General features: G+C 42.6%; 1 protein-coding gene across 7 annotated transcripts in view; it reads right to left on the reverse strand.

Annotated features, from left to right (window-relative positions):
- Nucleotides 1-24946, reverse strand: part of NME7 (NME/NM23 family member 7) — a 155924-nt gene that overhangs the window by 49981 nt on the left and 80997 nt on the right. For all 7 annotated transcript variants that reach the window (XM_043538626.1, XM_037908768.2, XM_037908779.2 and 4 more), the window contains 3 exons: nucleotides 12210-12274; nucleotides 10795-10863; nucleotides 6875-6976 (listed from right to left, as the gene is read on the reverse strand). In XM_043538626.1, coding sequence (XP_043394561.1) covers nucleotides 6875-6976; nucleotides 10795-10863; nucleotides 12210-12274 — 236 coding nt within the window. The remainder of the gene's footprint in view (nucleotides 1-6874; nucleotides 6977-10794; nucleotides 10864-12209; nucleotides 12275-24946) is intronic.

Raw genomic sequence — 24946 nt, forward strand, 5'->3', positions numbered from 1 at the left:
TGCCTCCAAAGTACTATTCTTTGTGCATCAGAACCACAGTAACAGATAAATGAAATGGTATAATTACAGCCAGGATTATAAAAAATAATTTTCAAATTTGGGTGTCTAAAGTTAAGAGGCGGAGTTTTTAAAGTGCCTATGTGATTTAGGGACTTGTGCTTTCAAGTCACCCATACACTTCTGAAAATCCCATCCATAATTCATATTCAGGCACCTACATAAAAGTGCTTTATTTTTCATACGTGCTCAAAGTCCAAACTTCCAACAAATTCAATGGGTTCTGAGCACCTCTGGGAAAAAAAAAATCAAGATTTTTATTTAGATGCCCAAATATGGACTTGGTTCCCAAATTTATGCATCTGTCTTTGAAAATCTGGGTTATAATTTTAATAGCATGAAGAAAAAAATATTAAAATTGGCATTGTACTGAACCTGCTGGCCTCTGATTGGGCAACTCACTAGCCCCCTAGAACAAACAGAAGCGAAAAGATTGGGCTATCTGTCATTCTCGGAGTTGTAGAAACACCTTTCAGTATCCACCTGTTACCTAGCGTGACCAAGGCGTGACAGAAGATCAGGCTCAAGGAGACAGACAGAGGGTTGGACTGTGACAGCAGCTGGTTGCAGGCAATATACTGGCAATTGGCTGTGAAGGAAAACCCAACGTAGACAATGAGAGGCAACCACTGTAGCTGGCTGACAGGAGAACAAGGAAAGGCCCCTAACGAGACCACAGATGAGGGAACTGGCCAGTGGGTTCCACAGGTCAATAATTAATTGCCCTCTAACAGATGAATGGGCTAGCAGGAGCACCCTAAATACTAGGTCTGAAAGGGGAGAGGATATCCTTGTGCCTCTCTACTTGATTGCCTCCTACAGGTGGATTTACAAACTAGTGTGATAATTTTTAATTGTCATTTGTCTAAGACATTGTAACAAGGGTATCTGCACCTTTTTCCCTTTGCCAGCTCTAGCAACGACTCACTGGTTATTTACCGGACATGTGTGAGTCTTTAATAAAAACCCAGCAGAGGGCAAAAATCTGTAGAACCTAGTGCCTGGAGTGCAGACTGTACTTCATGCCCTGTAACTGCATTTCCCTCCACACTACCAAATATTTACAAGGGACTGTTGTACCACTACACTCCCAGTGATCCCTACAGTTAGGTCAGTTACAGTATTTTTAACTGTGGGTTGGTCTTAGCCCAGTTCCTTGTAAACAAATACCTATATCACAAAATCCACTAAAATCTTTGGCAATGCTGTCCCAGCATACAGACTACGCTCGTATACAACAACAAAACAGCACGTTTTCTGTCTGAAATCTTCCCCGATGGCAACAAGATATTCCTTTTACAATGAGAGAGTCTTTCCTTTGCAGAAGTTTACTCACTTGAAGTGCCACCAAAAATAATCCAGTCGCAGCAAATGGCACACATTTCATTCCAGTTTTAGCACTGTGCACTAATTACTGGTTTTGTGCACTTAGAGCTGTTCCTACCGTCTCCATTTTGGGGACCACTGAAAGTTAATCACTTGTCCTCACTCCTCCTCACCCCCAGAGTTTGGGGGCTCAGATAAAATGAGAGTGAGGTCCAAACAACAATCTCATTTTGATTATGTGAAACCCAGGCCTCATGTGTTTTTGTCCAACTTTACTGACATCATAGAATTTCAAGGCCAGTAGTCTGATCTCACCGGCCACCGACTCCACACAGCACCTGTACTCTAAACCCAGCAACCAAAATGAGACCTAAATATTACAGCCCACAGAAGACTAGACTATTATATGCCACTGGCAGAGAATGTGCGTGGCTGGACACCATTCTGGATGCTTACGCCAGGCTCAGGCAGATGTTATCATTAGGGTCTTTAAGACCCACTTTAACAATGTGAATTGCCACATTTGTAGTAATTATTACATTAGTTACATATCAGAGAGACAATTTGCCACCGATAAACTAAGGTGACATCCATATAGGTCAGAGTCCAGTGTCTTTACTCGCTTTGAGTAGCACCTTACTTCAAGAGCCATCCCACTGACTTCAAACGAGACAACTAGTGGAGTAAGGGACTATTCAACATGAGCAAGGGTGGCACAAGCTGGAACTTTGTGTTTTGTGCTGTAATTCCAGACTTTGCCCTTGTCTTGGTCTATAGCAGGTTGTATTTTTATATCAGGAAGCAGTGCATCAGATATGAACACGAGTGCACAACATGCCACAGCGCATTGTTAACATTAGTAGTTAAGAACATGCTCCATAAATGCTTGATTGGCTGTTCTCAGATGCCTTTAAACTTTGGTATTTATATACCAAACTTCTTCACACATGTGAAGGTCACTAGACTTCATAAATCAGAGTCAATTTAGGTCCTCCTATCCCGAGGATGTCAAAGGACATTGGCACTGCCCCAGGATTTTAGAATTGCTCCAGGATTTTATCTCCTGGACAGCAATGCTGATTGAAAGTTACCACAGTAAGCTTAAACAAAAAACACCTCATTGATCAGAAACATAATAACTAAATGTGAAAAGGTGCATTTATATGAGAGAATAAGAAAAACACTTAAATCTTTCCCAGTCAACAAATGTTAAAATAAAAAAAATGTTATTTTCACATCAAAACTGAAACCCCACACTGAGCAGAAAACTAAATCTAAAAGTAATGAAGCTTGAAACTAATTGTTCAAGATAATTGAACTGTATAGGACAAAAACAGATTTTTTTTATTTTACACACACACACACACACACACACACGAATTCAGATCTCTGAATGACAATGTACTATTTATGGGACACTAAATATTTTCCCTCTCTTTAAGCACTAAAATATCAGCTCATGAAGCTCTAAGACTCTGTACATAACCTTGTTAGACAGGAAATTGCTTTTCTGGTTTCTGCTACCACTACCAGAGGCAGACATTGCAACCACAATGTTTAGTTGATAGCTTCCCTGACTATGTAGATTAGGGATGATAAAAAATCTGATACTTTAACCACGTTTTGTCAAGGACAAGCTGCAAACATTACCTAACTAAACAGATAAATTGCAAGCAAAGACACTCCTGAAAGCAGTTCTACCCCTGTGCATTTATCCTGTATGTGGATAAGGAATTATTGTAAGAATCACCTTAAATCAAACAGTGGAGATAGATATGTTGTGTACTTCTAACATACCATTAAAGCAAGCAATATGAAGCCAATGTCCAAAACCTAAGACATCTGTTTCTAATACATGTAAAATCATGCTTATTTTCACTCTACACATAGTTTTGCTACCAGGTAAAAAGGAACCATACAAACAAATATCCAAGATGACCCAGTGGTTAGAGCACTAGCTTGGGACTCCGGACACTAGGGTTCAATTCCCTGCTCAGCTACAAGTTTCTGGTGTGTCTCTGGGGAAATCAACTAGTCTCTCTATGCCTTACTTCCTCATCTGTAAAATGGGGATAACAACCCTTCCCTACCTCACAGGAGTGTTGTGAGGCTGAATACATTAAAGATTGTGACTCACTCAGATACTATGGTAATGGAAGCTATGTGAAGACCTTAGATAAATAGCTTCATAGAGCTTCAGGCCAGAAGAGATCATTAGATCATCTAGTCTGACCTCCTGTATATCACATGAAATTAAATTCCACCTAAACTGAGCCTAATGACTTCAGTTAAACCAAAACATTTTACTCCTCAGGAGAATATACTGAGGTGTACCACAGGCAGAGAATAGGAAAGACTGAGGCACAACCAAGGCCCTGTGATGGCCAGGAATTGAGTAGATGAGATATACCCTATACCGAGATGATTCTAGCAGGCAATTCACAACCCACATTGCAGAGGAAGATGAAATACAGCCAAGGTCCCTGACAATCTAACCTGGAAAAATTCGTTTCTGATCCCAAATCTGGCAATTAGTTAGATCCTGAGCATGTGAGCAAGAAACACCAGCAAGGCATCTAAAACAAAGGATTTTCTGTACTGCCTTATACTACTGGCCTAGCCCACCCTCACTAGCCATGGCAAATCTCTGATGCTTCAGAGGAAGGAGAATGAAAAAAGACCCAACAAAATTCAAAATGCAGAGATTATAATTGTGCACTGGGGCAAAAAATTCCTTCCTAATCTCTGCTGGAAGCCCTGAAACAGGAGATTAAATTATAACCATTATCATCATACAGAACTACAAGTGTTATGAGCATGTTGGATTTATCTTTAATAACTTTAAGACTGCTAGTTTGTGGACACCTTCCAGTATCAGCAGTATCATGCCAAGGATTAAACAAAACCAGCATAAACATGAAAAACAAAAACGAAATAAAGTGACAACCCCAATCTTTCAAAGAGTTCAAGTGTTTAGAAACCTTCCATTAATGGCATTTGGGATAACCAAAGGAGCAGTGTACTATGTGAACTGCTATTGAGAGAGGTGACTGACCTTCATTTAAATATAGGTCAAATAACTGGGGTTATGCTCTGCTCACATTAGAGTAACAGAGTACATGAAACAGAACATTTAACATGGCCAAATGGAAAAAGAGTTAGAAATTAGCAAAAATATTTGAATAATTCCCCCAATATTTGCCTTCTCTAATGTTAAATGTGAATCTACAGAGCAATAAACTCTAAAGAAGTTGTTCTCTTCTTCAAGTGTAAATCTATAAAATACTGGGCATTGGAAACTTCCAAATTACAACTAAAACATCCTACCATAATATTAAAATACAAAGCCCTGATTGCATTGCCTAGAGATTGTCATTTTGTCTTCTGGATGCAATCTGGTGTATTTTTGTCTGCACCTTATTGTCTGGTTAGTCAAAAATGGCAAGATCTTTGGGATAGGGACTGTCTCTACCTCTCTGTTCTGTACAGCATCATGTACATTGATGGCACTCAAATAAATACATAATAAAGCCTATAAAATAATCATATTACAAGCAGGGCTACAGAATGCAAGCTTTTTGTTTCCTACAATGAACATGGGGACTGGGGGTATGTCTACAATGTAATGTAAGCCCAGGCATAGACGACTCCTACCTCCTGATACTGAGGGGAACAATCTAAAGGGGGAGGACATGTGATTGTCCCGCACGTCTCCTCTGCCCAGCGACCCGCCCTACGCCCAGCCCAGGGCCACCGCGCTTTTCCTGACCCCCAGTTACCTGTGGGTGGGAGGGGCTCTCCCCTTCTCCTGCTGCGCCTCCACCCTGGCACATTTGGCTGCTCTCCCTGGCAGTTGGGACCGGGCAGGAAATGGGATGGAGCCACTTCTCACGTGCTGAAGCTGGCTGCTCTGGGTTGCTAACTCTGTGCAGCGCAGTGGCTGCCTGAGGAGGTGGCAGCGGTGAGCCACCCCCACACCCCTGGCCTGGCTGCCGGGGACAGGGGCCGAGTAAGCTGGAGTCCCCTCTCCCCCCGGCATGTTTCCAGCTCACTCGGCCCCTGTTCCTGGCAGCCAGGCCTAGGCGGGCAGGGTGGCTCACTGCTGCCACCTCCCCAGCCAGGCTCTCTCTCAGGCAGCTGCTGCGCTGCACAGAGCAGCGACCCAGAGCGGACGGTGTGAGAAGTGGCTGGTCCTGCCCCTTCCACTCCCCGCACAGGCCTGACTGCCAGGGTCGAGGGCTGAGTGTGCTGAAGGACAGGAGCAGTGGGAGAAGGACAGAGCTCCTCTCCCTCCACCCCTCTGCCCTCCAGGCCAAGCAGAAATCGGGCGGGGGCATTTGACCCAGCATGCCTCCCCGATACTCATCTCCTATGAGCCCAGACTTAGTGGGACTCGAGTCAGCTGATCTGTATTAGGGAACTCTAGGCTTGAACATCTACATTGTATTTTAACCCTATGTTAAGAGTTTTCTAACTTGTGCTACAACCTTGGGCTCTGACATCCACACTGCAGTGCACAGACCCAAGTCAAAATAACCACATTCCAGCATCCTCCCTTTCCCCCAAAATATGGTCACTCTAGCCCTAGGACCGTGGTGCACTGTCGGAAAACTTTACTGCCTGCCCTGCACATTACCAGGAAGCAACACTCTTTGCAAAAGGCTCGATCAGTTCACTCTCCATTGCAACCCAGGAGGTTCTCTGATAGTGTGCTTGCAGATCAGTGATCAGAAGAGAATGGGTTAATGCTGACCTAAGCTGCTGCCATTTGCAAAGGGCTTCCGTTTTCAGTAGAGTGGATTGCAGATTGCTTGAACAGAGAGAACTAAGGAAGTTGTTCCACAGAACTGTGGGATTCTTCTGGCTGACACCAGGGACCTGAATCAAGCAGGGCCGCATCTACAATGCAAAGCAAAAGGGCTCAGACTTGGGTCCCGGCTTAACTCGAGCTTGGGCCCTCCAGGGACCTGGGACCCTGAGTCCAAGCCCTGGATTAGCGCAATTGCAGTATAGACACAAGGAGGGCTCAAGCATGGGCTTACTTTGCAGTGTAGACATACCCTGAGAGTTTCTTCTCACCAGTTGGACACCAGGGGATAGCCACAGACTTCAGTGGAGTAACACTGATTTACTCTGGCCTGAAAAGAGAATCAGCCCATTTGTTTTTGATTAACTGTTGTAGTGCTTTGCAGTCCAGTGAAAATTGATGAAAACAATTACCAAGATAACTTTTATCTTGACACTGTATTTTCACATAAGTATTCTTTTGGTAATTTTATTACTTTGTTTACCTAGGATCGGTGGATTACCTACAGGTTCAGACCACTGATCCACCTAGTCTAGCATCCAGCTTCAATCAAGCAGTGTCCAATGGCTAAATGTTTCAAAGGAAGTGATAAAACACATACAGTAACAGAGCAATGCTGTAATGTTTAAGTTTGACATATAGAATATCGCCTTTCAAATATTTCTCTTTAAACAAGTAACTTACAGGATCAGAAGGCCCACAGAAGTCTCTGAATACTTTTTGAGGATCAAGCTGCCTGATCTCTAGTGCTATGCAAGGCCCTGAGCACAGTTCTGTAACCATCTCCTGGAAGAGGAAAAGATGAAAACAAATGTCAGTTTGTTAGTGTGTTACCAAGAGTTGTATTTCACATAAAAGTTGGATCCAAACACAAACAAGAAGAAATTATTAGGAAATGTTGGGGAAAACAGCAGGAAGAAATGGCAAAAGGTATAATCAGCATCCTTAGTTGAGATAATTTACCCATATTTTGTTATTCAGGTTCACAACATGGAGGGTAAGTTGGATCCCTAACTTCTTCAGGATGCCCAAGTACCAGCAGTTGCCAAAATATGTTTATTTCTCTGCATTTAGCCTGAGGTTGCAACCTCTTCATTCCTCATATGGATCTTGCTACAGAAAGCCATAGCTTTGTCACCTTCAGACTAAGTTACTGCGATTTGCTGTACTTGGGTTTAAACCTGAAGAACATTTAGGCTACGTCTGGTGATGAAGCTACCACCCCTCGTTGGAGGTGGGAGAGCTCTCTCCCAGCAACAAAGAGCAACCACATAGTGCACCTCACCATCGTAAGGTACATAGTGTAGACATAGCCTTAGAATCTTCAGCTGGTTCAGAATGGAGCGACCTATTTACTTAGCAGCATTTCCCAAAGGGGACACGTAACACCTCACCTACGTAGTCAATATAAACTAAGTTGTCCGTTTTAGCTGATAAACTTACATCATGCTTTAAGTCCTACCTCCCTTAGACACTGCCTCTTTCTTTAAGGAGAGTTTTAATTTGGGGAGGTGAGTTTTAACTATAGCCGCTGGTGCCAATTTGTAGTTTGCTAACAAGATTAATAGGGGTTCTTATGATCATTTAGTCTGACCTCCCGCATAACACAGACTGTAGAGTGTGTGCGCACCTAGAGTTCTGAGCAGAAACTTTTAAAACAAAACAAAAGAAAGGAATTGCAACTGATGGGGAAAAGGGAAGACAGGAACAGGAAATGGGCGAAGCTGGTGAGAACAGGCTAAGATGTCACCATTCTAGCACTCAGCAATGAGCTGCTCATAGGTCAACCCGGTGGCAAGCAGAGAACAAGAAAGTAAAGGGTAACAAGGAGATGAGGCATGTGGCAGAAAAACCTGGATCATGCCTATCCCTAGCATGTAAGAATTAACATTAAATGCAAAGAGAATTAAATTCAAATGCTATGTTTCCAGAATGAGAGCAACTTCCCAATGAGATCCCTTTTGAGATCACTCATGAAATCCTGCCCCACTGAAGTCAATAGCATGCTCCCTTTGACATTAATGGGGCCAGGATTTCACCCCAGAACTTTGATTATAGGGAGTTCACAGGAAGACAAGCACTCAACAAGGGGTGAGATTATTCCAAATTCCTAGGTTGCGTTATGAGGCACAAGGCTGAAGACCAGATGCCTTCAGCTACAGTGCAATGCTAGATGGTATTATTACTATGAAACAAGCTCTAGTGCAGCTGCTTCCAAAGTTCATTGGTTCATATACCACCTTCTTAAACAATGGCTGTGATGGAACATCAAGCTCACCTACCACGGTTTGGGGATCCCTGCTCTAGCAGTACTCAGCATAATGGCACATCTCAAAACGTGTAACTGTGTTTACAAAGCGATCATCTGTGGTTTGTTTTTTTCTAACAGTTATCTAAGGACTCCTGCCCTAGGCAGTTGGACGAAACACCAGCAAAGCTGGAATCTTTGGCAATTATTTCAATTTCTCCTTTCATGAAGGACCATTTTATAGTTAGATGCTAAGCCCATGTCTGAATAACCGATGATGATCCCTAGGAAATGAGGACAAGACCCTTGAAAAGGAAGCTGGCATTTAAATATGAAACAACTTCTGCCCTGAAATTTCACACATCATGATGATTATTTTTAAGTCATAAAAAAAAACCCCCCACACAACAGGATGGAAAGTCCTAGAGATCTGAGTCACATATATGGAGGACAGATCCTGACTTAGGTGCTCCTCCTTCTTCCCTCCTTGCTCCTTTTCAGTTGCCTAGCACTGGCACTATCTCACTGCTCTTGGTGCAAGTGCCTTCTCTTACACTAGAATCTAGCTAGACTAGATTTCCTATATCTCTCTACCTCAGAGAAGACCAGACCTGCACCTGGGGAAATCCCATTTCCTTCACTTGAGTGCTCCAGGCATAGAGGGCTTGAAGGAGGTCTTGACTCATAAATTTAGCTTCAAATAGACTCTAAACAAAATCTCTTCTTTCTTGTCCTGATCTCTCAAATCTCCCTCTCCCTTCTGGTCAACTCTCATATTGAATTATTTATCCATGCCAAATATTTTGGGGTACAGAATGTATGAAAGAGGTGCAGAGATGGAATAGCAGTTGTAGTTTGATGCAACCACAGGGACTTCTCTGGAGATTAGAACAACTGCAGAGTATACGATATCTGCATCAGACCATATAGATATGCTCACATTTGAGCTATGGTACATTCAGTTCTCCTATCTTGTCAGATCCTCCTTTGTCCTAGTTCTAAGGCTCAGGTCTGGGAGATGAGACCTGGTTAACATTCCCTATTTTGCCACCAAACTCTTGTGTCACTACAGTCCTGATCTTCCAAAGTGATCAACCTGAGGTACCCTTACACACTTCTTGTACTCCCTGAGGCATAAAAGTCAAATGGCCAGATCCCTTTGGAGTGCTGGTACCTTAATCCATCTTTAAAATAGGGATAACTTACATACTTCACAGGAAAAAACAACGAGGAGTCCTTGTGGCACCTTAGAGACTAACAAATTTATTTGGGCATAAGCTTTCGTGGGCTACAGCCTACTTCATCAGACATATGGAGTGAAAAATACAGTAAGCAGTATATATATTACAGCACATGAAAAGATGGGAGTTGCCTTACCAAGTGGGGATAATTTTCCCTCTCCCGATATTCACCCCTTCTTGTCAACTGTTGAGAACTAGTCCACTTCTACCTTAATTGAATTGGCCTTGTTAGCACTGACCCACCACTTGGTAAGGCAACTCCCATCTTTTCATGTGCTGTAATATACATACTGCTTACTGTATTTTTCACTCCATGCATCTGATGAAGTGGGTTTTAGCCCGCAAAAGCTTCTGCCCAAATAAATTTGTTAGTCTCTAAGGTGCCACAAGGACTCCTCATTGTTTTTGCTGATACAAACTAACACAGCTACAACTTCACAGGGACATTGTAAGTCTCTTTTCACTATTGTTTTCACAGTGAACTGAAATCCTCAGAGGGAGGGTGTTGCAGAAATACAAGTCACCTTATTATATTCCCGTTGGTCCACCTGCACCCAGAAAGCCTTCAGTGCCAGTGCTCAAAGGCATTACAATGTACACAGACATCAGTCCCCACTGAGGTTACAATATACCTACTGGACCACACCGATTTCACAGAGATTCAAAAGACAGATTAACTTATATATGACATTAACCGCCCAACCATCATAAAAATACTCAAACGCCCCAGGACCCACTGAGGACAAAGGAATAAATACATACAGAGTTTCTAGGCCAAACCACTTTTGAAATAGGACATTCAACAACAATATAAAACTAGACATTACATCAGCTCTACCAAAGTGAAATAGCTCAGTTCTGTTTTTCCAATCTGATCTATTCCATAAATATCTTGGCCCAATGGTCCTCCACTTTTCCCACAAAAAATTCTCCTGACTCAGGAGTATACATGAGGAATTTCAGATGGATTAGTTCATTCTGGACCAACTCAGGGAGTGATCAAAATCAGAAGCCAGATAGGATTGTGACTAGAATTCTAAGTACAGAGAGCGATGACCACTTCTTCTTAATTGCTGTCTTATTTTTTAGTAGATTCTTTTCTAGTTGATACTTACAGTGTATTCAGCAACAACACCTTTGTAAATCTCATAGAACTCTTCCACATTCGCACGTTCCATGTTGAACTATGCAAAGGAAAAGGGTGAAAATGTTAGCTAAACTGTCTCAGGAGAAAAAGCCAGCAAGCATTTAGCATACTCTTTATTTACACCGTAAAGTATTTTGATGATTTCCCCTGTGATAGGAAGGAAGGCTTTGAAGGACTCTTTTGCTGATGATGCATGGGGCAGATAGGTTCCAGATCATTCTTCAACAGCCCAGCAAGCCGGTATAGCTAAGCAATAAATATTGTATTTTCTCCATGAAGTTGGCAGATGCCACTTAAAGATAAATCGGGAGCAGGATGGATTCAATAAGACCATTTTTACACGGTTCCTTTTCTGACCATAACTGTACTCTAAATTCCAAATTCAATTAGAAAGCCCAGCACCTCAGCTTGCACTAACTGATTCTGTTAATTGTGTCTCAATGAGCACGCAAATAGACCAAGGAGGCTGAACTACCTTCTGAACTCTAGAGTCTGTCCTTCCAGATCAAGATTGAGGCATATTAGTGGTGGTTATGTGGGGGAAACGTTTGCTTTGATTCTTCCCATGCTGAAACTGCTCTGTGGCCAAATAGATGATTTCAGTCTCAAAGGTGTTCACAAGTGTTAAGGGTGAGATTTTCAAAATCCCTTAGGCAACTTGGAAAATCCTATCTTAAATTCACACTAAATGTTTTATAAAAAAAACTTTAAGCAGATTATTATTATTAATACCTAGCACTTTTCATGAGTAGATCTCAAAGTGCTTTGTAAAAGAGGTCAGTATCATTACTGCCATTATACATATGGGGAAACTGAGCCACAGAGAGGCAAAGTGACTTGGACTTGTTCAAGATCACCCATCAGCGATACACCAGCCATAAATTTAAAAGAAAAAAAAAATCCTAATGTTGACAACCTTGACACCCCATCTACAAAAATAACTGTCCCCCCCAAAAAAATATAAACACAAAATGAAAACAACCCTCCAATGACCATATCACCCAGTCAAAGAAACAAACAAAAACATACCCCCCAAAAGTTCTGATCCTAAAAAAGGGAGAGGCACCAGAGACTCAATGAAGTCCACTACGGACTCTGTTATTGCTGTTGATTTTATGTGGAAGGCACTCATACACTACAATGAGGGGCAGCAGTATAAAACCTTTAAGACAGAGACTCATTCTGCATCACATGATGCAGAAGTACATGAAGTACATGGAAGTGCCAGCTTCCAACATTCTACCCAATACAGTCTTTAATTTGACAGCCCACGTTCCTATGTTGAGATTTTTTTTAATTAAAGAAAATGGCAATCACGCAACTTTGCTCTAGATCCAGTTAAAATGGAAAACAGAAACATATAAAATGCATGAGGATACTTACCAATTGCAAAGCTGAGATTTCAAATCCCCCATCAAGGATGGCATTTATAATCTTTCCAGTTAGCCCTATGGAGATACAAACACACACATTCACAAAACAATTAAAGAAATTCACGGTATATAGATATAGCAGTTACTTCATATACTACCTGTTTTCTTGTCAAAACACAGCATTTATGTTATCTCTGTAAAGCTGAAATATGCAGCAGAGCAGAACTCAGATATCATAACCTTTTTGAAGCCATCCTTTTTAGGTGATTCTCCAAATGAGTTTTCATTCAGTTGTTGAAATAACTTTTTGCAGCAATGTATGAATAATGTGATTGGTGAAATCCTGGCCAGACTGAAGTCAATGGCAAAACTGCCATTGACTTCACTCTATATTTTCACCCAAAACTCCATTTATATAAACAGCCATTTAAAATATTATTTAGATTGCAAGCTCCTCAGGATAGGGACGGTCTACCATTCTGCGTAAGTACAGCACAATGAGGCCCCATTTTTGGTTAGTCCCTAGGCACAACTGTAACAAACATGATTAATTAAATGTGTACAAAAGCTCATCTCTGATGTACCTTCATGGACTTCCATGGAGTTACAACAGAGAAAAATATGGTCCCACGCCATTCTGGAGCCCGTTCTTGTAAATACTTACTATTGAGTATATCTACCAATGAACAAACCCACTGAAGTGGGGTGGGATGGGACTTGTGTTCACAGGATTTCCCCAAAATTTCCCATTTTCAAAATGTGACCTATTTTTGTTATTGAGGGAAAGCTGGAGGTTCTGGCATCTGGCTAGGGGACAGCTGTTTGGAATTTTGGCATTTAGAAATGAGTGGAGAGAGTGTTTTTGGTGTCAAGGTATGTTTTGATATGGTGCCTCACAAACATTAATAAATGCATCACCACAATACTCCTGTGAGATTGGCAAAATTGGGATAACATCTACCCTATGGGGACTGAGGCACAGAGAGATGAATGTGCTCAAGGTCACACAAGAAACCTGAGGTAGAGTCAGAAAGAGAACCCAGATGTCTGGAAGCTGTCTGGCAATCTCTCTTAATTACTCATATGCCCCTCCCTTACTACAGTATCTAAGCACCTCCTAATTTTTCATGTATTTAACCTCACAACACCCCTGTAGGTAGGTTGATATTATCCCCATTATACAGAGGGGGTGACCGAGGCACAGAGATATAATGGGTATGTCTACATTGCAATGTGAGAACAGGCTCAGATTCAGACTTGAGCTCAAACCCCCTTTCCATCTACAAACAAATCTCTCAGACTGACTCAGACCTAGGATCCCAGGACACCGTGGGGGTGAAGGGTTCAAGACCTAGTCAAGATCAGACCCAGGGTTTGAGCCCTATTGCTTTGCAGTGTAGACTCAGACTAAATGACTTGCCCAAGGTCATTCAGGAAATCTGTGGCAGAGTAGGGAATTGTCACCATTCTACCTTCAACAGTTAAGGGATTACAGGACAGCTGCAGAGGGAAAAGACGAAGGGATCCTCCATCCTCTAAATTCCTGCAACCAACAGCCACATTTTTGGGAGGAGCCAAGGAAGAAAGGGAAGAAGCAGAGGAATAGCAAAGGCTGAACTACTTGTGAAATAGCAGTTATACCATTGGCTGAAGATGTCGGTTTTTAAACTTTATCAATAAATAAGTTAGCCATTCACCAGTCTATCTGGTTGGCACATGCACACTGTTTGTTTAAATATTCATCATGTATCTGGGCCTGAGGGTAACATAGACCTGCTTTCTACTGGACTTTTATCCTCACCAGTTTTAAATGCAGTTAGTAAAATCTATGTTGTAGAGGAATAAAGGATACTGGAATTCTACCATTCAACTTTGTGTTTCTTCTTTACTAAGGTTATTAAGATTTTGTTCATCTGTGGGGGAGAAGAAGACTACTTAGTGAGAAGGGCTCAGACATGTTTGGAACACTTTAACCCAGTTCCTTTGGCACAAAGTTCTTTAAATAATGAACCATGACAGATCTAGCAATATGTAGTTTTCTCCCACTGAATGCATCCGATGAAGTGAGCTGTAGCTCACGAAAGCTTATGCTCAAATAAATTTGTTAGTCTCTAAGGTGCCACAAGTACTCTTTTTCTTTTTTCTCCCATGGCACTTCCTGATTTCATCCTAGCTGCAGAATTTCTTGTGATTCCAGAAAGATCACTCATTACTACAGCATTTCAAAAGCTGAACTAATGGAATTAATTTCACTGGCCCATGTCATCCTCTCCCATAGCAAAATGTCTGGGAGAAGAATTCCCCCCAAAAAACCTCCTCATGATAAGCTTCCTCAACTATTCAGAGTAAGAGGGTGAGGATTGTCCCCCACTGAAAAGGCCAATGGGCAAATTTATAAATCTGGCTAGGCAGGCCATTCATCCACTTTTAAGTTGGATAGTCCTGTTTTTTCAAGGTCTGTCCTGGCCAGTACAGATATAAAACCGGTCATGGTTTTGTCTGGTATCATGCTGAACAGGATGGAGGGTGCTATTTTGAAGAGTTCGCTGCTCCACTCCGCCTGCATGACCTCGCATCCACCATGGACATGGCCAGTTTAAAATCTCAGCAGAATAACCTACTGTTACCACCACCACCACCACTGTGCTTATATAACAACTCATCTCATCAGAGCACTTCACAAACAGATATTAAGCCACACGCCACATCTCTAATGGGGGGATTGTCATCTCCACTTCCCAGCAGTGGAAACTGAGGCCCAGAGTGGATAAGTTTTTTGCCAAAAGCCTGATAGCAAATCAGTGGCAGAGTGGGGACTAGAACCCCGGAGTGCTGGCTCCCACTGCCCTGCTTTAACCAATAGACAGATGCCCTTTTCCTAACAACAATGCACTTGCAGAATATAAATGGAGCAATACAGAAAAAAACCCAAATAGATGGCAACCCTAGAGCAATAGAGTGGCAAACTCCCACTGTTCAGGACCATGGTTTCAGCCAACTGCAGTAGTGGAAGGGGTTATGTGCTCACATTTCTGAGTATATGGGGTAGGAAAGAAGAATTAATTAGACAGTCATTTCAGCGGCTTACAAAAATTTATGACTTTTTTTTAAAAGAGTAACCACTTTAAAATCCAAGTGAAATAGTGAAACGAGCTACTTCTTAAAGACTCTCCAAACAGGGACAGTACATATTTAAGTGCAGTAAGAAGCCAAATCAAATCAAAGCTGCAGATTAGGGGTTAGTCAGGATTAATTTTCAGAGACAACATACAAAAGAAATCACAGTCTTACTAAATACAACTGGGGGAATTTAACACTAATCCTAGCAAATATGCATAACAAATAACCTTCGGCATAAAAACTGAGAGAGAAAGCTTTGTGTCTCCTAGACAGCATTAGGTTACTAGGCACTAACACTGGACAGATAATCTTCCAGCACATTTTAATCAGATGAACAGATGAGGCATTAGATCTCATTAGTTGCAGTGGTTTTCAACAATTTGCTACCTTGTAGCATAAAAGGATAATTTTTCAATCATATATAATAAAGGAGTAGTGGAGAACATCAGACTTTATAAGATGATACAAATGTTTGCAAAACAATTGACTGGAGTAACATGCCTGGTTTACAGATGCCACATGTTCATCTAATAGTTGATTTGTCAATTCCCAGATCTACTAGCCAGTAGCCCAACTCTGGACAATCATGGGTAGAGATGCTATGTTCCCTTCACTTCTTCTTGGATTTGCCATCCCACTTGAGCTTTTCACAGAGTGCCAGTCAACAGTTGGGGAGTGTGTGTCATCTAGATAAGTCAGAACACTGACTTCCCTTCTCCTTTCTCTATTAATTCATCTGCATAATGTTCTGCCCCCAGTTAAACACATTTCACTCCTGCAGTGTCTCTCTTTTAAAGGGAAAAAATAGTTTCTCCACAGGAACATGAAAATTGCCAAATTGGCTCAAACAATGGTCCATCTAATCCAGTGATTTTCGAACTTTCTTTCTGGCAACCCGGTTGAAGAAAATTGTTAATGTCCGTGACCCAGTGGAGCTGGGGATGAGGGGTTTGGGAGGGGCTCAGGGCTGGGACAGAGGGTTGGGGTGCGGGAGAGAGTCAGGGCTCTGGGGTGGAGGTGGGGGGATGAGGGGTTTGGGCTGCAGGAAAGGGCTCCGGGTTTGAGGGGGCTCATGGCTGAAGTAGGGGGTTGGGGCACGGGCTTACCTCGGGCGGCTCCCAGTCAGCAGCGCAGAGGGGGGGGCTAAGGCAGGCTTCCTGCCTGTCCTGGCACCGTGGACCGTGTTGCGCCCTGGAAGCAGCCAGCAGCAGGTCTGGTTCCTAGGCGGAGGCACGCACACAGCTCTCGGCCGCAGGCACTGACCCCCCGAGCCCCCAATGGCCAAGAACCGGCCAATGGGAATGTGAAGCCGGTGCTCAGGGCAGGGGCAGCACACAGAGTCCTGTGGCCCCACCACCTCGGAGCTGGACCTGCTGCTGGCCGCTTCTGGGGTGCAGTGCCAGTGTCAGAACAGGTAAGAACTAGCCTGCCTTATCCGGGCAGCACTGCCGACGGCATTTTTAACGCCCGATCAGCAGTGCTGACCAGAGCCGCCACGACCCAGTGCCTTCCATTCCGTGATCCAGTACTGGGTTGCAACCCACAGTTTGAAAACCACTGATCTAATCCAATCTCAAGTGTCGGAGGATTCAGGAGAAATGACTGGAGGATGACAATTCCATTTCACTGCAACTTTTGAAATTCTGCTTGTTTTGTTTTCATTCGGCAGTGGAATGAAAGTAAAACCTTTTGAATGTTTTTGTGCAAACAGAATTGTGTTTGCGGAGAGGGGATGGGTGTACATCTGTCTGTCTCTTTCTTCTTTTTGCCTGGCAGTTAGGGTGCTCGCCCGGGATGTGGGAGACCCAGGATCAAGCCCCTGCTTTACCTGATTCAGAGCAGCACTTTTCATCCCAGCTCACATCACATCACAGAGCAGGGCCTAGAACTGGATCTCCCAAAGACAATACATCTTCAACAAAACAGAACATTTTGGTGAAGGTGTTCCAACCAGCTCTATGCTTCAGAGCAAGGTACAAGAAACCCTGCAGTAGGAAGCGAGTTACGGGCTAACATGCTCATGGGGACTGTGATGGGGTGTAGTCCTCATACTGGCTCTGAGAGGGCTCAAGTAGGCCCAATCAACCAATTAGGCTGTAAGGGGTGGGGGGGGAGGAATGAAGGGTGGAAAGAAAACCCTCATTAGGAGGAAGCTCACCTGAGCAGAGGTGGGCTGGTCTAGTATAAACCCAGGAAGCTGGCAGCAGCAAGGGTGGCCAGAAAGAAGTTTGTAGTCACCCTCTGATTAGTAGAGAGGGAAGGAGGGAACCTGGGGAAAGTGTAGGACCCTGGAGGCCTGGCCCTTCGGGAAGGGTGTACCCTGAAGAGAGCTGGGTGGAGAAGAGAGCCTGTTGCACGCGGGGTAGGAAGTAGCCCAGGGATAAGCAGCAAGGCTGGGGACTGCACAGACGTTGACTGTGTATTGTAGGATCCCTGGGTTGGAACCCAGAGTAGAGGGCAGGCCTGAGTTCCCCTACCTGCCACTGAGGAAGTGGCACTGGCGGGGCAGTGAACTGGAAGACTGCTTGGGTCGCTGTGGGAGTGACGGAGACTTTGACAGACTGTACCCCAGAAGGGGGGGAATGGTGAGTGATCTGACAAGAGGGCAGAGTCACAAAGAGGAGGCTGCGTTTCCTGGAGCGAGAAGATGACAGGGGAGACACCACCAGAGGAGGGCACTGGCCTGGCAGAGCTAATGCCCAGAACTTCCAGGAGGCAATGCCACCTGCAGTGAATGGACCCCATGACAGGGACATTTCTTCCTAACTCATATCAGCTGTGGTCAGTTTCTATCCTGAAGACTGAGGTTTTCTATCCCTTCCAAACTTCTGGATGTTTCCTTAATTCTTACTAATATAACTGCATAGTCGTCTTATTATTATAAATATACACTTTTTTCTTACTCTTGCTAAGATCTTGGCCTCAATGCTTACCTGAGGCTATGAATTCCACAGGCTAATTGTATATTGTATGAAAGTATTTCCTTTATTATTATTTATATTGCTGTAGAGTCTAGAAGCCCCACTCATGGATCAGGATTCCACTGTGCTCACTGTGCAAACACAAAACAAGGATCGTCCCTGCACCAAAGAGCTTACAATCTAAAGTATAAGACTAGAGGCAACAGATAGATACGGACTTACTGAATGCAGAGTATAAGGCAACAATGAGACAATACTGGTCAGGATGAGCGCCAGTGATCTCAACACACCAGTGACCTAACCATTGTCAAGTTTTTTTGTAAGCATCATAGAAAAGGAAAGTTTTGAGGAGGGATCTGAAGGAGGATAATGAGGTAGATTTGCAGATGTGTGTGTAGAGGATGCCCAGGTTATGGGCCTGAGTTACCAGCAGGATGGTGATGTTGTCCACATTGATTGAGAAAGGACATGGGGGGACACTTGGAGGGGGAAAACTGAGAGCTGTGTTTTAGCCATGCTGAACTTGCACTGACAACTACGGACCCCAACAAGGAAATGCCAGAGAGACAGACTGCGATTTCTGGGTTTCCTTTTCATTGAACATGCCCTTGTTCTTGTATTAGGAGAAAGTGGGACAGAAAAGCCTGGTCTACCTTCTCTCTGCCATTCATTCATATGTGTACCTTTATGATGTTCCTTCTTACTCCTCTCTAAAGTAAATAGTCCCAATCTTTTCAATCTCTTTTGTGATAACTTTTTTGAGATAGGGTGAACAGAACTGAACACAGTATTCAAGGTGAGGATACACTATTAGTGTATATAATGGTATTCTAATACAGTCAATATTATATATACATATATTATTTTTCATCCTATTCTTTATGCATCCTAACATTTTATTTGCAGATTTGAATGCTACTGCTCACTGAACAGAGAACTTCATTGAGCTGTGCACAAAATGAAACCCAAGTATCTTCCCACAGGTTACACATTGGAAGGAATAATTTGAATTACTCATTCACCTTACTTTATTCAATGTATTACTTTGCATTTGTCAATAATGAATCTCATCAGCTGTTGTGCTGTCAATTGACCTAGCTTTGTTAGGTCTCGCTGAAGTTCCTCACAGGTTTTTCTGGTCTTCACTGCCCTAAATACTTTTGTATCCTCTGCAAATTTTGCCAGCTCATTGTTCACCCATTTTTCCAGATCATTAATAAATATATTATAAACACTGCTCTTAGTAGAGATCCTTGTGACACACCTGTTCATCTCTTGCTATGGTAAAAATTAACACTTTATCCATAGTCTTTGCTTTCTGTCTCTTAGCCAATTTCTAATCCAATATTTTGCCTCTCACCCCGTAATTTTGGCCCAGATTAGAAAAAGCCAGTTAAAGCGGATACTTAATGTAAAATACACACTTAAGTCCATTATTTTCCAGCAAAGCAGTTAAACTAAACACAAGCATAGATTTAAGCACATGCCATGCTTCGCTAAACCAAGCGGCCTAGTAGCCTCTTGAGAAGGACTTTGTCCCAGTGTTTTTGGAAGTGCTGATGAATTATGTCAGCTGGTTCTGTTTTATTCACCTTCACAAGAGGCATATTTAAAGGATTTAATAGATGAATGAAGCAAAATTTTCCTTAGCAGAAGTCACAGGGGTTAGTCTTGATCATGTTCTGATCATCTAGGTGTTTGGTTTTTTTAAAATTGTTTCAATCAGTTTTGCTGGTAATGAAGTAAGGCTCACTAGTCTGTAATTCCCAGGATCACTCTTGGCACCTCTGTTTAAAAAGAGCTACATGTCCTCTTCTCTAATGTCTTGCACCTGAAAATCCCAAAGTGCTATATAAACATTAATTCATTCTCAATGTCCCGGCTTAAAAGATTTTTATTTTAAAGACTTTTTCCCTCACATATACTAAAGACATTAATCTTCACTGAGGATGAAACCAGTATTCTCTACATTACATTAGGTCAATTATAATCAAAACCTTGACGATAAATGGCACTTTATTATGCCATATTATGCCAGAATATGGATATTTTGAGTTTCAGCAAGGAGTGGCTAAGACCGCAAGATCAGTTACAATGCTTTGAAATATATCTGCCTTCCAAATTCCTCCTCCCTCTGCCCACTCAAAAAAGCTGTAAAAACTTAGAGAGAAGCGCAGATTGAATTCTTTGCTCTAATGTCTGGCTCACTTAGTATTTAGAAAAAGAAGAGAAGGGTTGCTCATCAGTAACTCTTGTCCTTCAGAACCAACCTAATAATGAACATCTACCCTGAGCTATTAAGACTAAATTACTAAAACAAGTAATCTAGAAAGAACACAGGTTTGGCCTAAAAGCCAAACAAAATACTCCAAGCATAGAGCAATGGATCCTTATGTCCACAGGTAACTGCAGAAAAAAGGGACTGAAGCAATTGAGATGGCTCATCTCTTTCACAGACTTGGACATAAATGTTCAGATCTGTGAGGGGTCACTTACAAGACCCTAAACAGCACAGCTTTTCTAGATGGCTTCAAAAACTCAGCAGCACTGTCCTGTCTTGAAAGTGGAAATATCTACAGGCAAGTCTCAAATTACCTGAGGTACTGATTTACAACACCTGCACGGATTTGTATTAATCCCACTTCCATTTTCTTTCGGTTGCTATTTTCCAACAAATATTTCTTGATTTTTAAATTGCTGAATACTTTGAGTTCCTCACGGACCTTTCCATACACTCCCATCTACATGGCTTAAGCCACACAGTACAGGAATTCTGACTCTGATTATTATTGTTATTATTAAGATTATCATAGCACCTAGGTTTCTAGGATTAGATCAGTTCACAATGTAGTTGCCACTGACCTATTCATAATACACACTTATTTGTGGAAAATATATTCTGGGCAGAAAATTTCTTGCACTTAGTCTGAATCCAGAAATGATTTTTTTTCTTGGGTGGCAGAAAAAATTTCAGAACAATCCATTCAGCCAGTTTTGAGTTATCTGAATATTTTTTTAAAAAGTGCTTATTTAAAAATATTTTCCAGACACATTTTCTCACACTGAAAACTCAAAAAGCTTTTTTAATTTGGCATATACCTAATCCTAATGAGGACTGCATGGTTTTCCTTCTTTGAAGAAAAACAGTTTTGAAATAGCATACAATGCTCTCACATTATTGCAGCATTTTTTCCTTGGGCGAAAACGTACTGAGGCTTGGTTCTCTGTATAGTCATAGGAATATCCTTTCCAATTGCATCTTCATTTTCCTTTGACCAATTATGCAAGCCATTTTATTTCTACTATGTTAATAAAGGCAGAATTGTCACAAGCCAATGAAAATTGGATATTTTCGCAGTGGTGGCTTATCTCTTTTTCAATATATGACACATCTATGAAATATGACGAGATTACTGCATATTTCCTTGCAGTCAAGTGTACAATCTTGCTCTCATTTTGATACAGCACTGTCATAAATATAAAGTGAAGGGTAAACACCTTTAAAATCCCTCCTGGCCAGAGGAAAAACCCTTTCACCTGTAAAGGGTTAAGAAGCTAGGATAACCTCGCTGGCACCTGACCAAAATGACCAATGAGGAGACAAGATACTTCAAAAGCTGGGGGGAGGGAGAAACAAGGCCTCTCTCTCTGTCTGTGTGATGCTTTTGCAGGGGACAGAACAGGAATGGAGTCTTAGAATTTAGTAAGTAATCTAGCTAGATATGTGTTAGATTCTGATTCCTTTAAATGGCTGAGAAAATAAGCTGTGCTGAATGGAATATAGATTCCTGTTTTTGTGTCTTTTGGTAACTTAAGGTTTTGCCTAGAGGGATTCTCTATGTTTTGAATCTGATTACCCTGTAAGGTATTTACCATCCTGATTTTACAGAGGTGATTCTTTTTACTTTTTCTTCTATTAAAATTCTTCTTTTAAGAATCTGATTGCTTTTTCATTGTTCTTAAGATCCAAAGGTTTGGGTCTGTGGTCACCTATGCAAATTGGTGAGGATTTTTATCAAGTCTTCCCCAGGAAAGGGAGTGTAAGGGTTGGGAGAATTTTGGGGGGAAAGACGTTTCCAAATGGGCTCTTTCCCAATTATATACTTGTTAGACTTTTGGTGGTGGCAGCGATAAAGTCCAAGGGCAAAAGGTAAAATAGTTTGTACCTTGGGGAAGTTTTAACCTAAGCTGGTAAAAGTAAGCTTAGGAGGTTTTCATGCAGGTCCCCACATCTGTACCCTAGAGTTCAGAGTGGGGAAGGAACCTTGACAAGCACTGTAACAGATTAAGTGCCCCTCTCTCATCCTCCAAAATCCTCTTTAAAAACCTACTTCATTTGCTGGTTTCAGAGTAGCAGCCGTGTTAGTCTGTATCCGCAAAAAGAAAAGGAGTACTTGTGGCACCTTAGAGCTAACAAATTTATTTGAGCATAAGCTTTCGTGAGCTACAGCTCACTTCATCGGATGCATGCAGTAGAAAATACAGTGGGGAGATTTTATATACACAGAGAACATGAAACAATGGGTGTTACCATACACACTGTAACAAGAGTGATCAGGTAAGGTGAGCTATTACCAGCCGGGGGGGGGGGGAGGGATGACCCACCGCCCTTTGTAGTGATAATCAAGGTGGGCCATTTCCAGCAGTTGACAAGAACATGTGGGGAACGGGGGGGAGGGGGAATAAACGTGGGGAAATAGTTTTACGTTGTGCAATGACCCATCCATGCCCAGCCTTTACTCAAGCCTAAGTTAATTGTGTCCAGTTTGCAAATTAATTCCAATTCAGCAGTCTCTCATTGGAGTCTGGTTTTGAAGTTTTTTTGTTGAAGTATTGTCACTTTTAGGTCTGCAATCGAGTGACCAAAGAGACTGAAGTGTTCTCCAACTGGTTTTTGAATGTTATAATTCTTGACGTCTGATTTGTGTCCATTTATTCTTTTATGTAGAGACTGTCCAGTTTGACCAATGTACATGTACAGAGGGGCATTGCTGGCACATGATGGCATATATCACATTGGTAGATGTGCAGGTGAACGAGCCTCTGATAGCGTAGCTGATGTGATTAGGCCCTATGATGGTGTCCCCTGAATAGATATGGGGACACAGTTGGCAATGGGCTTTGTTGCAAGGACAGGTTCCTGGGTTAGTGGTTTTGTTGTGTGGTGTGTGGTTGCTGGTGAGCATTTGCTTCAGGTTGGGAGGCTGTCTGTAAGCAAGGACTGGCCTGTCTCCCAAGATCTGTGAGAGTGATGGGTCGTCCTTCAGGATAGGTTGTAGATCCTTGATGACGCGTTGGAGAGCTTTTAGTTGGGGGCTGAAGGTGATGGTTAGTGGCGTTCTGTTATTTTCTTTGTTGGGCCTGTCCTGTAGTAAGTAACTTCTGGGTATTCTTCTGGCTCTGTCAATCTGTTTCTTCACTTCAGCAGGTGGGTATTGTAGTTGTAAGAACACTTGATAGAGATCTTGTAGGTGTTTGTCTCTGTCTGAGGGGTTGGAGCAAATGCGGTTGTATCGTAGAGCTTGGCTGTAGACAATGGATCGTGTGGTGTGGTCAGGGTGAAAGCTGGCGGCATGTAGGTAAGCATAGCGGTCAGTAGGTTTCTGGTATAGGGTGGTGTTTGTGTGACCATCGCTTATTACCACTGTAGTGTCCAGGAAGTGGATCTCTTGTGTGGACTGGTCCAGGCTGAGGTTGATGGTGGGATGGAAATTGTTGAAATCATGGTGGAATTCCTCAAGGGCTTCTTTTCCATGGGTCCAGATGATGAAGATGTCATCAATATAGCGCAAGTAGAGTAGGGGCATTAGGGGACGAGAGCTGAGGAAGCATTGTTCTAGGTCAGCCATAAAAATGTTGGCATACTGTGGGGCCATGCGGGTACCTATAGCAGTGCCGCTTATTTGAAGGTATACATTGTCCCCCAAATGTGAAATAGTTATGGGTGAAGACAAAGTCACAAAGTTCAGCCACCAGGTTTGCCGTGACATTATTCGGGATACTGTTTCTGATGGTTTGTAGTCCATCTTTGTGTGGAATGTTGGTGTAGAGGGCTTCTACATCCATATTGGCGAGGATGGTGTTTTCAGGAAGATCACCGAAGGATTGTAGTTTCCTTAGGAAGTCAGTGGTGTCTCAAAGATAGCTGGGAGTGCTGGTAGCATAGGGCCAGAGGAGGGAGTCTACATAGCCAGACAATCCTTCTGTCAGGGTGCCAATGCCTGAGATGATGGGGCGTCCAGGATTTCCAGGTTTATGAATCTTGGGTAGCAGACAGAATACCCCTGGTCGGGGTTCTAGGGGTGTGTCTGTGCGGATTTGCTCTTGCGCTTTTTCAAGGAGTTTCTTGAACAGATGGTGTAGTTTCGTTTGGTAACCCTCTGTGGGATCAGAGGGTAATGGCTTGTAGAAAGTGGTGTTGGAGAGCTGCCTAGCAGCCTCTTGTTCATATTCCGACCTATTCATGATGATGACAGCACCTCCTAGTGTTCCTCACATGTTCTTGTCAACTGCTGGAAATGGCCCACCTTGATTATCACTACAAAAGGTTGGGGTTTTTTTGTCCCCCCCACCCCCGCATCCTGCTGGTAATAGCTCACCTTACCTGATCACTCTTGTTACAGTGTGTATGCTAACACCCATTGTTCTTTTTACTTCATTTGCGAACCCCTCTCTACGCTTCCTTCACAGACCATATTTCTGCACA

This window comes from Chelonia mydas, chromosome 1 (assembly GCF_015237465.2).
Source record: "Chelonia mydas isolate rCheMyd1 chromosome 1, rCheMyd1.pri.v2, whole genome shotgun sequence".
Lineage (NCBI taxonomy): Eukaryota > Metazoa > Chordata > Testudines > Cheloniidae > Chelonia > Chelonia mydas.